A 16,960-nucleotide genomic window follows, 5' to 3' on the forward strand; every position below is an offset into this window, starting at 1 on the left:
CACACATACGGATAATTTCTTAAAACTGTCCTAAGGCATCACTTATTAAATCACATTACATGTCATACTAAAGTAAAGAAATTGAAAAAGATTTGTTTGTGTCAATCATTCTGATATAAATTTTCATTGTATCAATTCTGATAGTTTAAATTAAGAGCATCTTCTATATAGTAATAAAACACAATTATGTATATAGGCCATCCTACACAGCCATCTATTCAACATCATTTTATTGACAAGATTTTATATAGGAACATATTTTGTTTACAGTAATACAAAGATCTATAAAATAAATCTATGTACTCTAAAATCTATATAAATAAACATAAATGGTGGAAATATATATATATATACGACGCCGCGTTGGCGTAACGGTTACAGCCATGGATTGTACCTGTTGCGCTGGCGGTTGCGGGTTTGATCCCCACACATGACAAACATTTGTATTGGCCATACAGGTGTTTGCCATGGTCTGGGTGTTTGTGCAGTTCTTGTGGGTCTCCCACCGTGTCTCAGAGAGCACGTGAAGCCGTCGGTCCCGGTTGTTATCATGTACACCTGATAGCGTTCACACATAACGGACCACCTTTGTGTCTAAATGTGGAAAACCGAGCCCACAACAATACACCTGATAGTGATTGTTACTCATAGTAGGGAATATATCCGCCAACCTACATTGGAGCAGCATGGTGGATTAAGTGAAGAAAAAGGCCTATGCCAAGTAGTGGGATATTACAGGCTGAAGCGTATATATATATATATATATATATATATATATATATATATATATATATATATATATATATATATATATATATATATATATATATATGTTTTTTTTTGTTTGTAAAGTTAGAACAAAATATGTATAAAATAAAATGGGACAAAGTTTGCTGGAACAGCCGTTTATATATAAATAAGTTCCAGTATCATAAATAGCTTTTTCTTAATATGTTAAATGATTGATTGATTGGTTTATTATTAGTTTTCGATTGTACCATTCTATATATGTTGTCAGCTATTTATTATTTATTAAACACACGTTGGTACACATTGGGTAACATTTATTGTTACTGCTTTGCTCATATTGGAAGCCATTAAACCTAATGAATGAATGCTGCTCTCCAATCAATCATATCGTGTGTATTTTTATTATTTTTTTAAACAAATAATATTCATTGTACTCTTGCACAGACAAATATATTATTTATTAGGTAAAAATGATAGATTTTATTTTGAAAATATAAAAAATAAAAAAATTATAGTAAGTATAAAAATATATTTTTTTTTGTTTTCGTGAAGGAAGGAAATTATTCCACAAAATACTATTTTTGACAACAAAATTTTTAATTCTAAATAAATAATTAAATGATAATTTGGAAATGAATAATGATACTTTGGAAAACATTCTCCTATTCTAGTCGGAAAAAAAAACATTAGGGTATCATAAATTTCACAAAAATAAAAATAGTTTTAAAGTATTACTTAGTACTTTATAGATAGCTTGATTTGTTGGCACTTTTTCTATTACTTGTAGAGAAATTTAATAAGCATAATTTTTTGTGACATTTTTATGACATTATCAAGTTTTCAGGTTTATGGGTTTGTTTTCCTTAGTTTTTGTGTACAAAACATTTTACGATAATATAACAAATTTAATAATGTATATATATATTATCAAGCCAAGTTTAGCTGTAATGAAATGGCTCCGGAAATGACTCACAAAGGTTTATCATTGTGCTTTTTCACCTTTATTGGAAAAAATATTTTTTGTTGCTTGATGAGTAATTTATAGTTCTTTTCATTTAAAAATTAAAACATATCCTTAATATGTTCCGATCATGTAACATGTATCTTCATAAAATATCTAAATTATGTAAAAAAGTAAAGTTCTATGATTTTCCGCGTATCTTAGTGTATATTACATATTCAAAATTCGCGAAAGATAATTTAAATACCTTTATAATAATATCTTACATAGATGTAATAAGACATGTGAGTTATGTACTCTAATCGCGATGTATATTCAATGTTAACATACTTATCTCATTGTCAAACAATCCTCGAACGTGGTAGGGGGGCGCGGGTCGACGCGAGCGCCAGGGGTGTGAAACTCTCATACAATATCGTAATTCAAAAATATTCATACAAACTAACGCCATCTTTTAGAGGAGGAGGGTGAGTTCGGGGTGATATATTAATGTGCTAAAAATAGATGGCAGTAGCAGCAGTAGAGTCTAGAATTTTTGCAAATATAATTAATTTAAATACTCAATCAAACATGTTTTGTACAATTCATAGGTATAAAAAAATATATTATAAAATATAAGTATATTTTAATTTATCTCCAATATTTTTTGCCGTGGCAATATTATTGAGGCCCATCGTGCATTAGTCGGCCATATTTGAATTTTGAATCACTCGTTTATTTGTGTTTGTTCAGTGTTCGTTGTGATTTTAATTTTATTGTGTTATTCCCTACGTTTTGGCTTGTTTACGGACTTTTTGATCTTCTACGTGTTACGACATCACCTGGATTGTTATTTGGACCCCGGACTGATTGCATGACTGTTAACTTAGCTCTTTATTACACGGATTACAATTTTTGCAATTTTGATTAAGTATTTTAAAATGCCGAAATCAGCTGAATTAAAATGTTATTTCAAATGTGATATTGATGGTGAGTATTCAAATTATTTAAAGAAACGTTTCAAAGCAGTATTTAGACATTAAGTATTATACCAAGATTACTCTTTTCTTCTCTATTCGACTTAGTAAAAAAAATTATAAAAGAAGTAATTAATTTGTATGCCATTTTAAAATTTGGTTAGCAAGAAAAACAGCCTATAAATCATTTGGCAAGCATACAAGGATTTTTTCAGTAATAATAAAATGAGGCTGCAAAATTTTTTTCTTTATAAAATCATAATAATAGTTAGTAATTCAAACATAAGCAAGCAGCTTGTCTTATTATGTATCTTCAAAAAAACAGTCATACTGCAAAATAATTATTTGTCGGAGCAAGATTGATTGGCATTCATATTTAAATTTTGGTTAGCAATAAAAATAGATTACGTTTTTTTTTCAAAATCAGCAGTGTTCGTTAAAAGTGGGTGGAAAATAAAGCTATATATATGACACTATCCCAATATTACTAAATAGGGATCCCTTTCTTTCGAATTTTTGTTTTTCTAATTTAATTTTGCAGTTAGGTATTTTTTGGCATACTATTTCAGTAGGCATAATTATCTTAAAGGCTTATATTACCAGCACATGGGTCACTCATTGCTGCTTTTACATATATTCAGCCACAAAAAAAAAATACTATAACTGTTCAGAGACAATACAAATTGCAGACGGATTTAGAAATATTTGCTGACTATATGTTGTTGCCCTATTGTACTAGCTAATCAGTAATATTTTTTTGCTAACAATGATACAAATACTTTGCAAACTGTTTAAATCACACCCTTAATAAAATAGAAGTAATAATTAACTCTTTTTATTCCTTTCATTGCATTTAGAATTCATTATTATGTCTCTTTAGTATCACTTTTATGTATAAAGCAATATTTTAAGAATATTAAAAATTTTCAGGACCCTTACATCGCTTTCCCAAATGGGAATATCCTCATACAGAGAAGTTAAACCAATGAAAATTTTGAAATTTTGATAGGAATGATCATGTTAAAAAACAAGCATGCGATTATTATAATAAAAGATGAAAATAAACAACAGTTTTATAAATTCTATATGGTACTGGTGTTTTATTTTTAAACCCTCGATTATCTGTTAATATTAGGTAAAATAGAATTAATTTGAAATCAAATTTTTAATACTTAACACAAAAAAAAAAATAGAAAATATTCTTAATGTACATACTTGTTACTTTTTGATAAAAGTTAATGATAAATATGAAATACTTTTCACACTATTTCCACCAATTTATTAATACGAACTGTTTGTATTAATAAATAAGTGGAAAAAGTGTGAAAAGTACATACAGTATATTATTTAAATAATAATCAATCTGGTAAAAAATAAATAAACAGCGCCACCTGTAGTATTATTATAGAAATAAAATTGTATGTGCACGCCATCTGTTAGTGGGGGAGGTCGTGATACATCAATTTTAATTTCTGAGTGGCGTATCTATACCAGTATATAAGTGTATAATCTATGGCGAGCGCAGGCAGTTGAAACGCGTCGGGCGCGCAGCACGCCTCGCGCGCACCACCGTCCGATAAGTGATGTCCACGTGAGCGTCCAGTGGTTCTAGTGTAGTGTGTGTTACAATGGTAGCTATGGTAGCCTCGGCGTCCGGATACGGCACTCTTCGCCGGTTTCTGAGCGCACCTGATGGCCAAGAGACGGAGAACACCGGTATTGTCCCGAGCGCCTCAGTCGCGGTCTCGGTAAGTCACCGTATTGCGATATAATCACTGTTACATTGATGGTCGATACGGCTATGCCTTTGGAATGTCGATTCTTTCCAGGTGTAGAGAGATCGTGATGCCCATTAACAATTTTAACTATATTCGTTAATGAATACTATGATAACTTTATTCATATAATAACGCTTTTATACACTGATAGGTGTAAATAACAATAATATGCTCAAACGTGCACACATTTAGTTATATTCCAAGGCCGAAGAAACCTCGTTGCTAAACAATTTTTACGACCTAATATAAAAGCTTAGAAAGTCATGTGTGTATCTAACAATCATTACAATAGCTATTAAAATTACTTTGGCGCCTAGAGCACTCTGCGTGCGTTCGAGTGCTTAACAATTATCTTAATTTGCTAAGCTACTTAAAAGCAACATGTATTTTTAACTTTTGTTTTAAGTCGTCAGAGGAAATTGTCGTGACCGCTTCGGAACAACTTTTCGGTAGTTAAAAAAAGAATCATATCCATCAGTCTACTGAAATCGTCCGTTGCAAGGTCGATAACCTTACTTTCCTTTTTAATATTCGCCTCTGCTATGTTATTACCATCGATTGAAATTTCGTCCTTGGCCTCGCTTGCCACATGTAGTGTTAGAATATTTGTCAAGCATGATGTCATCCTCGACGTTAGGGATAGACGGGATGGTGCGGCCAAGGTTAAGGCATCAGACCGTGGCTTCATCTCGAAGACTCGCGGGCCACGGCTCGATGATCGCAGCTCGCGAAAGGAGCTCGTCTCTATGCCGCGGTGGATGTTGTTGTGATTACCGATCCGGATCACACTGATGCTTATTAGTTTTTTACCATTTCGGATTATCACGGCAGGCCAAAAATTAATCCAATTTAACGATGCAAAATTAATTTCAAAGAACACTTTCTGCATTAAAAATATAAATTGCTTTCCTTATACCGTTACTAACTTTTGTATCGATAAAAATAACGTTTATACAAAAATATTCTGTTTTTGTTAACTTATAGACTAATTAAGGGTTGTGATAATTACTTAATAAATAAAACTTAATTATATTCATTAGTATTAAAAATACAATTTTTATTCATTAAAAGTACTCGTTTTATTCCCGGAGCTATTTTTTTTAAAATGAATGTGGCAAGTTGCCTTTTGCCTAAGGTGGACCAGATTGTACCAGTAATAGACCAAACATTGTTCCAATAGTGAACCAGTAAATAAAACGAGTCATCATCATCATTTCAGCCTATTGCAGTCCACTGCTGGACATAGGCCTCCACAAGTTGGCGCCAAAAATGCGTTAACTCATGTGTGTTGCCCATAGTCACCACGCTGGGCAGGCGGGTTGGCGACCGCAGGGCTGGCTTTGTCGCACCGAAGACGCTGCTGCCCGTCTTCGGCCTGTGTATTTCAAAGCCAGCAGTCGGATGGTTATCCCATCATCGGTCGGCTTTTTAAGTTCCAAGGTAGAATTGGAACTGTGTTATCCCTTAGTCGCCTCTTACGACACCCACGGGAAGAGAGGGGGTGGCTATATTCTTTAATACCGTAGCCATACAGCGAATTATCGAGTAACATCATCAGAATTTGATTCAAAATATTGCTTAACCGGTTTTCTACTGGTGCACCCACCCTATTTTGTTATTATAAAGATAGATACATTGTAGTATACCTTAAATATCCAACTTACCATTAACATATACCCATAATAAAATTCCATTGCAGATGCTTAAAGGTGCACTCATATAATTTCCATTTAATATTTCTTTGATCTTGCTTATTATCAAAAACTAGTTACAGCTTACAGTTGTTGTTTATTTATACTTAAAAGTTTTTAATTATTGAGGTCTCATTATCCTCAATATTCTTCTACCTCTTACTCAAAAGAACTAAGACTAAGACGGAGCTAACATAGTAAAAATTATTTTAAACGATTTTTATTTGCTAATTTGTATTTATAATATCTGTCATCACATAAGAAATTGTAAATCGTGCCGTTATATTTCAATAGACAGAGAAAATATCAAGCTTCAGACACGATCGAAGAGATAATAAAATGGAGAGTGGAGCCTTTGTTCGCAATTTCCTTTCCCACCGTAAGTTTTTAGTTACAAATGAAGGTGAATGATTTTAATAAGCAAATCGTGACGGATGTTTTGATTTTTTTTTAAATCTACCGTACCGAAAACTAATTTAATTTTTATATTCTTATATTAAGATCTCGAAATTTATTATTGGAGGTCTTTAAGTGTATCAAAGTCTCACGATCAGCAATTTATCTAGTTATAATTCAATGAGGTGATAATTTTACTGTTTCTAATTTTATAATAATAAAATTAGTTTGAAAAGTTACCTATCCGAAATTATCGGAATTACTTTTTGCGTTGGAACGCCTGTTTAAATGACGAAGGTTTTATTTAGGCTGTTAAAAATAAATTACGAAATATGAAAGAAGAAAAAAAATGTTCAAAGAATATTTAACTAAGCAGACATACAAAACACCAAGTCTGAAGACAATTGTTCATAATTGCAATCGGTCAAGAAATTTCTTAGTCTTCACTTGACCGAGGAGTAATTATGCAATTTGGATCTAGTTTATTCGTGACTCGATAGAACCAGTATCCTTAAACATTCAACCAGAGATGCAAAACGCACTGTAACTGGAATGTCAATTAAGCATTAAAAGTATTTACGGTCCGTCGGTTACGTCCGTCGTTTAAGGGGTGACATACAGTTAGGAAGTTAAAAAAAAAAACGATTTTGAAAGATTTTTTCCCTGAAAAGACTTAAGTTTATTACTGTGAAAATTTGTTTATATATTTTGTTCTTTTTAACTATATTTTAACGTTTTTAGGGTTCCGTATCTCAAAAGTAAAAAACGGAACCCTTATAGGATCTCTTTGTCGTCCGTCTGTCTGTCAGACCCCTTTTCTCAGGAACGCGTTAACGAATCAATCTGAAATTCATATCAAATAGTCAAGTCTAGTGTTCCTTGGAGCTGTGAAAAAATCAAACTTCTAAGCCAACGAAATCAAAATATACAGTCGTTTATGTTTCAAATTTACGACACTAAGGGAATCAAAACCTACAGGGTACTTCCCGTGCACTAAGAATCTTGAAATTTGGTAAGAAGCAACGTCTTATAGCACAGATAAAAGAAAAATTGCGAAAAGCATACATTTTGAGCTACATCATATAGTAAAAATATTTTAAATAATTTCGTTTGTACGTAACCCTCGGTGCGCGAATCCGACTCGCACTTGGCCGGTTTTTTATTTGTAAAAATAATAATTTTGAAAGCTTTTGAGCAATTTTGGTGACTGACTTCAACAGTTTTGGGAAAAACATGTTTAAAGTTTTAAAAGCGTTTTATATAGAGTAAATATAGATATAATGTATGGACCACATAGCATTACACAATAAAAATATATATACATAAACGAGTTTCATGTTTACAACTCGAACATTTATAACTCGATTTGTGAGGGAAAATAATCACCGGATTAACTTGATTTTTTACGCGGGTACTTAAATATATATTTAAACGAAATATACTTTACGAATATACATAAAAAACGATTTTGAAAAAATCTAACTATATAACCCTTAAGTCATTAAGATCATCGATTCTAACGCCCGGTATGTTGTTCTCCAGCCTCATTAGAATGAATGTCATGTGGATTACCTTGCATCGTTAATTCGTATTGATTTACTTGAGTAATTTCCTTGTTTACCTTTTTTAATACATTATAAAAACTTAGATAAAGTCGTCACAAGTTCCTTTAACTGATGCTAGTTTTATAAATTTTTGCTTTGCTCCTTTTTTCGTTTAGCTTTAATTCTAATTTCCATACTAATAATTGATTTATTTAGACCACGAAATAGTTTCCATTCGCTTAATGTTTTTATATTAACAGTGAAATATACTAATTTTAGAGATAAAATGTTAGGGTTTGTTCTTATGTACTTTAAACACATTTTTCGTCTTAAGTGTCGTATCTCAATCTAAATAGTTGTTAGAGAATTAAGTTACGATTAGCACCTGACGGACTTCATTTATATTTCAAAACGTTAATAATCCTCTGAATGTAGCTGATTTAGACTTAATTCACTTTATTCGAGACATGTAAAAATATATTTTCTAATATATAAAATTCTCGTGTCATGGTGTTAAAACATTGAACTCCTCCAAAACGGCTCGACCGATTTTAATAAAATTTTGTGGGCATATCGGGTAGGTCTGAGAATCGGCCAACATCTATTTTTCATACCCCTAAGTTATAAGGGCGGGGGGGGGGGGGGATTAAGCGGGTTAATAACATATATGGCAAAGAAACGTTTGCGGGGTCAGCTAGTAAAAAAATAAATTTCGATATATAAATTTTTCATTTGTAAAAAAGTTTTGATTAAGTAGGTACATAATCTTAATTTACATGTCGCTAACCATGGATCATAGTTTTTGTGATTTATCTGAAAGACCAATAATATACTATTAACGTTTTTCATTCCCAAAAGTTCAAGTATTACGGAAAGGTTTTGTATTTGTAACCTTTCTCCCTTGAGTCAGTAGTTAATCATTTTCTTTTTATGGTAATAACAACGCCGTCTGAACAAGTTTTCTGATGTTTTTTACCTATATGAATTTTTAATTTTAATTGTCTATCAAACTGCATCCCAGTTTGTTATTTAAATAAAGAAATTATAAAATACATTTTCTGTTATTTTGTTAAATATAAAACTGCTACTGCTACTGGTTCTATTATATTTTTTCAGAATATAAAACTATTTAAATTGTATATTGTATAAGTATGTGTTCTTAAAGGAATCTTCTATAAATAAATATGTTATACTCGTTTCGGAGATAATCGTGAACGTTGCGACAGATGGATGGTCGTCGTTCGGTAAACATCCTACAGCTGGGCATAGTCCTCGGCCTATGTGTAAGGGGAAAAAGTTTGAGTTTAACTAGCCATGTACTACAACGATTGGCACTTATTTTTAAATGTTACTTTACTGTCCTTATTTAAAATAAATAAATAAATAAATAAATAGAAAAACAGTGAATATGGGAATATAGAAATATTCATTGTTTTTATATATTTTTTTCATAAACTAGTCCATTTCAAAAATATATATAAATAATTGTGTTATCAATAATTGTTATCGGAAACATAGCTAATTACAAAAAAGATGAGCACGTGGATAAATATATGATATTAGAATAGGCCCAGGACTCTGAAATCTCTCGCTCTAGTTGTTATCCTTGAACGAAGGTCATTTTTAGCTATCCTCGCCACATCTGTCGCGATTCGCCTGATTATTTTATGCGTTTTTGATTGTTCCTTACCTTGGTTCTATTTTGAAGATTGACGTGATATCTTGCAGAAATTGAAATAATTGTGTTTGCTCGCAAACGAAAAAAAACCGACTTCAATTACATCGACGAGTAATATAACGTAGATCGACGAAAAAATAGTCAAGTAACTGCGCGTTATCAAAGATTGCTCAAAAAGTAGTTATCAGATCTCAATAAAATTTATATGTGAACACATGACAAACATCAGCTTTCGATTAAATTAAAAATTATTAAAATCGGTACACCAAGTAAAAAGTTATTGCGGATTTTCAAGAATTTCCATCAATTTCTCTGGGATCCCATCATCAGATCCTGGTTTCCTTATCATGGTACTAAACTTGGGATATCTCCTTTCCAACAAAAAAAGAATTATCAAAATCGGTACATCCAGTAGAAAGTTAGGCGGTATAATACAACGTAGGTCGACGAAAAAAGCGTCAAGTAAAAACGCATTATTAGATATAGCTCGAAAAGTAGTTGTTAGATCTCAAATAAATTTAAATGGGACCAATTGGCACACACCACCTTTCGATTAAAAGAAAATTTGTCGAAATCGCTCCACCCAGTCAAAAGTTCTGATGTAACATACATAAAAAAAAACAGTCGAATTGAGAACCTCCTCCTTTTTTGGAAGTCGGTTAAAAACTTAATGTTAGCAATATTACTGGATAGACTACATTTAAGTGTTTTAAATTTAATTGTACATACCTTTATCTAAAATTAATAATATTTTATTTGTAAAATATAAAGTTATAAAGGATTGGTTTTAAGCACTGCGTGTTCAGTGATGTATTTTAAATTTAGATTTTGTGAGCAATGTATAATATTCCTCCGATATCGATTTATTTATTTTTATCTGCAATTAAATTTGTCACGTAAGCTAGTTTTTCTCGTGGAAGATGTTTTAAAGTGATGATAAATCTGTGCTGAAGTACCTATCTTTCTATCTGGCTGCATAATTTTCATCCTCAGTATAGACATCGTCATTGTTAAGTGTTTTAATTAGCATATCATTAATAAAATCGCTAGGAAAATAACTCCATAAAGAAGTCTCGTTTCACACGATATTTTCGTTATATGGAACTTTTCTTGGATCGAAGTAACCAAGAAAGGTTGTCTTTAAAGTTGAATAAAATAAATTCCAAACCTTAAGAATAACAGTTGTCAATAAATAAAATAAAAAAAGTATTAGGTACATACTAAAATTCTAACTATAAATGGTTCTTCAACCCCAGGTTTTAAATATCACGCTATTTAGATACATATTACGGATGTATAATTGTAATTATAACTAAGTCATAAAACATTTCATGTTGCTTAGGTAGCCCAGTTGCGAACGTCTAGCTCCAAGACCGGTGTGTAGGCGTAACGATACAATGAGCTAGCTTTAATGGCTTTCCGGTAGAGAAAGCTGATATAATATTTCTTCGCATTTTCCTCGATATTTATTGATTTTATCATCTCCGACTTCTGTCCTGATATTCTTGAAGATCACACCGTAAGGAATAAGACCATTTTCTTAAACCCACATCACAATTCACACGATATCGCTTTGGGAATTTTTATAGCCTTAAAGTATCTGTGAAAATACCGTCTTAGGAAAATAATATTATGACGATGTTTTGGAATTATTTCGTACCTAAATTCTCATAGGTTATTGAATATACCTATTCGGTTTTTATATTTCGTTTTTATTATTGGAATAATAATGTATGGTACATTATTAAAGCTTAAAATAATAATGTCGATATATTTTAATTTGTTTTATGTAGTATTGCATCAACATTTTTTCTCGATAAGCCTCTTAATAAAAGTAGGTTAGAAGAGAGCTCGTAAAGTTATATCAATAGTACTAAATTCTCAGTATACCTATATAATTATATATCTATATCTACTTTATTTGTATATCAAACGCCGTACTGTGTCACTAATTCATACTATATATACCTACTTTCGAGACATTGCTAGTTATTGATTTATATAATATATTTTTTGTTGTTTTTTCGTAAAGTATCAAGTCACTTCATTTGGTTATATATATTATATTTAATATTTTGGAGGTATTAATGTGTTTCTCTGGGAAACATACAAAGTATGTCTGGAAAATCGTTCTTTTTTTTTTCTAAAATGCGATGTTGAATTCCACACACAATTGAGATAAGCTTATTGTCACCATTTTCCAATCACTTGAAAAGAAACATGTTGTTAAAAGCTGTGGGCGATATAAGTCGTTTGTTACCCCTTAGCATTGACCCAGAAAGCTTCAACTGTTTCTGAACAAATATTTTGGAGTCGATACGATATTTTCCTCACCAAATATTTTATTAAACTTCTACAGCTACAGTCAAATGAAATGACGTTCAATAATGAATTATCTTTGAAAACGTATGTTTAAATGACTCATAACGCTGCCGTATTGCAAGTATAACTTTCAATTGTCAGAGAAACCAAATATTGATAAATAATCCACTCTCTCCATCGGTCAGCAACTCCGCTTCAAACATAACTAACCTACTAAGTATTAAAGTATTCATTCATGTAACGATATTAATAAGAATCGTTATGGAAGTTCCATTGTCGGAGCAATTCATTGGTCGTAGGTACTTAGGAAATGATTACAGGAGATGACGTAATCAAATGTCGGAACTACATAGCTTAGGTATTATTGGACTAAATAAATAAAGTAGATATAGAGACAATAGATCTAGTAATAGGGCTTAGACCATTCTAAACGTTTTATTTTTAGACGTATTACGATCACTTATCTAGTGTTAAAAACTACATTAAAGATGATTGGCGTAGATCAAGGTTTAAATGTCGAAAATTACAAAATAGATTTTGATATTTTGAATTATAATTTAGTGGATTGTTTTTTTTTTTTTTTTTTGCGAAAATAAAACTAATTTTTTAATGCGTTAAAATTTTTAAAAAATATTCCTATTCTACGAATGGTCTTTTGTTGAATATATTTCTTACTGTATTGTGTAACCTTTGTAGCAAGATAAGTAAAAGACTCTCGAGCTAGCCTCGCCAAGCCCATATTCTGTGCAAAATTAAATGTTCAAATAGCACCGGAGGGAATTGTACGACGCAACCTCCGTGGGAAATCTCGAAAACCAGCTGCATGCATAACTAATACTCATGCAAAATTGTTTATTGGTTTTATGCAGAATACTGATACTTCGCTTATACAGTACAATTTGCATGCATCCCTTACGGGCCAATTTTGAAAATTAAAAGTTCATTGTTTACTGAATAAACTACTAACATATTTTTTAGTTTCTAATTCGATTACCGGTGTTTGTTTGTGATCCTATAATTACGTTAATTCGTACTGAATTTTTTTTCTAGAAAAATATAAAATTTAAGAATTAAGTACATAGAAAAAATGTTGATTTAATTAAAAGATTAGAAAAAATAAACAAATTAATCGCTTATCGCACCATTCCATTTTGAATTATCAACTTTCGCAAAAAAAACTGTCGATACGATCAAGTCAATCAAGTCGCTGTTGAAGAAGTTACAGCAAGTTGTCAAGAATTCTATCGCAATTACTAACGGTTCTGTTCCAGAGCGACAGAGATATTATTAATATTATGTTTAGAATTAGTTCCATTAAATTTTTAGAATGAATAGTTACACTATCCAATCAATTTTATCTTTCTCAAAATTAAAATCATTCAGATAATTCTTTGAATATGTAATTTATAATTAGTAATAACTTCTGATATTGGTTTAATGAAACAGAGATACTGGGTTAATATAATCAAGATATCTGGATATACATTTTTTTGATTAATTTTAATATTTCCTTTAAAGTTAAATTTTACTTAAATCCTAGACATTTAAATTTTTTTACCACATAGCAAATATATGTTGTAATTTTACACTTCGATAGTCGTAGATGTCAGTGAGTTTACACAAGGCGTGCTCTTTTCTTTGTGACATTTACGAAATAGCAAAGTATACACTCGCAACTCAGTAAAGAACTCAAAAGCACAAATAAGTAATACTTTTTTTTTAAATTTTAACAGTGATTTTAGACAAGGTTTTGAGAATTTCCATTGCTATTCATCGACTTCCTTAAGCGATATAACTAAGATTAAGATAGCAAAAATCGATTCCATTACATTTTCGCTTCAGTTTGTTTAAGTTATGATGTAATCGCCTATACTCTGTTTGCGGACCATTCGTGTCGCCCACCGTATTGATCGTCTAACCATTGGTATCTGTAATTGAAATTACGAAATATTTATATCGGTAGCCGTCCCACTGGCGATACCTTCACACGGCTAAGAAACATCTCTCACTTTCACCAAGATCGTGTCTGCAGCTTCCAACTGGGTCGCACGGTAGATGGAGATATCTTAAACGAAGAAAATGAATGGTCGCTAATGATACACATGTTGCTGAGCACTGTTGTTTTATCGATAGCATTACGTGAAATTTAAAGATCGACCGGAGAAAGTGCTAGAAACTGTAATCGGTCACGGCTTTGATACCTTATCAAACGTTTTCTGTTTATTTGAAACAGTATATTTACTATCTTAATCTTTCCGAATGGGAAGATGTTAGGTCCAATACCGCTAAAATTACAATCACACTAATTCAATATTAAATAATAACAGATTAAATTACATTCAGTTCTTTTGTCTAAACAAGTGAAATATGTAAATATTAATCAGCTACGTGAAGAAGACTTGGATCTGTAATGAAAGGCGAATATGCGAGGAATTAGTAGACGTAGAATATACCAAGTATGTCAAAACACCGATTTTGAAGTGTATGATTTGACCTTGGTTACAAAAATGAACTAGTAAAGTTGGGCCCCTGTTTACTGTATTCTCTTACTCCGAAATCATACTATCAAGGAATCATTTTTATGCATTATTAGTTTTTGTCCACTAGCGAATTTTGTCTTACCACAATATTTACTGTTCATAAAGGTAATCTTTCGAGGTTGCGTGGGCTTGATATTTGTAGTTGTAGTTGGTTATGACTTCATCGCTTCAGCTATGTACGTCAATATTTTTCATTGCTAGTATGTATGTGTTATTTAAATTCATTAACTTTGATTACAATTATATGTGATGTCACTGTATATATTGTCATAATATGCTAAATATAAAACTAGTTTTGGATAAAATGAGGTTTACGGGTTGCAAATGACTCAGGTCAAAACCAATCATCTCACTTCCGGCTTGAGTTAATTGTACGATCATTAGTTCCAGCAACTGCGAAAGCTGCTAGGTATTGCTTTGATTTAGCTGATCTGGCCTTGGGTTTTATGTAGTTTTCTTTTTAAAATAAATCGAATTCGGTTAACTCTGATTAATTCCGAAAAAAGGTTGAGTAGAAAAAAGATTTCGTGCGGTGAAAAGTGGCGGTGTCTGATTGTTATTGTTCTCCGAAATCGAAAGAAGAAAATCTAGTCCCGAAGCAAAATCTAATCCCAATTCGTAATTGGACTTGCGGCCAAATTAGGCATGTAGGTATGATGACTAATGGAGTAAATTTTAATGTCGAAAATCATTAAAAGATCTTACTTGTTTAAGCGGCTGATGACTCGACTGTATTTCGGAAAGTTTTTGTATCGGATTCAGTACAGTGATTTTATTGATCTTAACCTCAACTTTTTTTTTGTCTCGGACTTACGCATCTGTCTGATCTCAAGGTCGATTTTTTAGATAGTGTGATATGCGATTTTTTTACGTGATACTTGTCACGATACTTTAATCCTGTAAAGAAAAACAATGTTGTATATAACCGAAAGTGATGATTATATACATTTATTTTGTAACATGATTTGTTAGTTGAGTTTGTTGAGATTTTAGAACCGGTTGCAGTCTTACGCTTTATTATTATTATTATTTATCTCAACCTAATGGAATAACGTGCTTTTATTAATTACAAATAAAAATAATAATTAAATAAGCTGTGTGGCTACGGCATTAGAGAATATAGTCACCCCGTCTCTTCCCGTTGGTGTCGTAAGAGGCCACTAAGGGATAATACAGTATACATACGTATAGGTACAGTTCCACTGCTACCTTGGAACTTGTAAAGCCGACCGATGGCGGGATAACCATCCAACTGCTGGCTTTGAAATACACAGGCCCGGTCCGTACAAGACGGGCAGCAGCGTCTTCGGTGCGACAAAGCCAGCTCTGCGGTCACCAACCCGCCTGCCCAGCGTGGTGACTATGGGCAATACACATGAGTTCGCGCTATTTTTGGCACGAACTTGTGAAGGCCTATGTCCAGCAGCGGACTGCAACATACTTAAGTGAATAATTAAATACGTTACGTTTTATACCTTGAAGTAAATGTTTTGTGAATCAATAAATAATTTTTAAAGTCGTAATTGATACGACCAGCTTAACTGAGGTAGGGTACAGCAGGAAATATCCTGCTCAAATCTGGAGCAGCCCGACTGGGGAAGTACCTCGACCTTACAGAAGATCACAGCTAAATAATACGGTTTTCAAGCAGTGTTGTGTTCCTGTGGTGAGTAAGGTGACCAGAGCTCGTGCGGGGAATAAGGGGTAAGGTCGCCAACGCGCTTGCAATGCTTCTGGTGTTGCAGGTCTCTATAGGATATGGTAGTCGCTTACCGTTAGGTGAGCCGTACGCTTGTTTACCAACTTGGTTGTATAAAAAAGGGTCCCTTTTGGTGAGCCGCCCGCAGCAGTCCATAATCGTAAATATATGCTTAAATTGTTTTTCTTTTTAATCAAAACAGTATCAAGATTCCTTTGATTTTTTAAGATGTCGTTTCAAATTTGTATAAAGCTCAGTCTTGTCAAATACAGACAAGATCAGTCTCTTTAATTATAAGATAATTATGTTGTTCGTGCATTCCATTCTCAGTCTAATGGTCTTCATAAGTATATTTTTACATATAATATACATTATTTATAATATTTTTAGGCATTTTGTACTTTTAATTTTTATATTGCATAATACTCGTTTAAAATGATTATGTAACTGTTATATAATATTTGTAATATAGTAAAAATAAAAATAAGCGAAAAAGGCCTACGTCTGCAAAATCTAATCGCTTCTTACAAAGGATCTTCTGCTCGTTGATTGTCTTGAAAGAATTGAAAAATTCACAAAATTTTATATCATGTTAGTTTTTTTGACGTAAAAGTAATTTAATGTAAGTATATAATTACTTTCTTT

The 16,960-nt window shown here is 32.0% G+C and overlaps 1 protein-coding gene and 1 long non-coding RNA gene across 2 annotated transcripts in view; both read left to right on the top strand.

The window, feature by feature from the left end:
- Positions 1-2,232: 2,232 nt before the first annotated feature.
- On the top strand, positions 2,233-3,752 carry LOC123669243. The gene is made up of 2 exons (XR_006745718.1): positions 2,233-2,680; positions 3,598-3,752. It is a non-coding gene; the product is annotated as an uncharacterized LOC123669243 (long non-coding RNA).
- Positions 3,753-4,285: 533 nt separating this feature from the next.
- The window catches only part of LOC123669640 (patronin), a 73,918-nt gene continuing 61,243 nt past the window's right edge, over positions 4,286-16,960 (top strand). Inside the window, 1 exon segment of the mRNA XM_045603236.1 lies at positions 4,286-4,415. Coding sequence (XP_045459192.1) covers positions 4,296-4,415 — 120 coding nt within the window. The 5' untranslated portion in view covers positions 4,286-4,295.

The sequence above is a fragment of the Melitaea cinxia genome, chromosome 3 (genome assembly GCF_905220565.1).
Source record: "Melitaea cinxia chromosome 3, ilMelCinx1.1, whole genome shotgun sequence".
In the NCBI taxonomy this organism is placed as follows: domain Eukaryota; kingdom Metazoa; phylum Arthropoda; class Insecta; order Lepidoptera; family Nymphalidae; genus Melitaea; species Melitaea cinxia.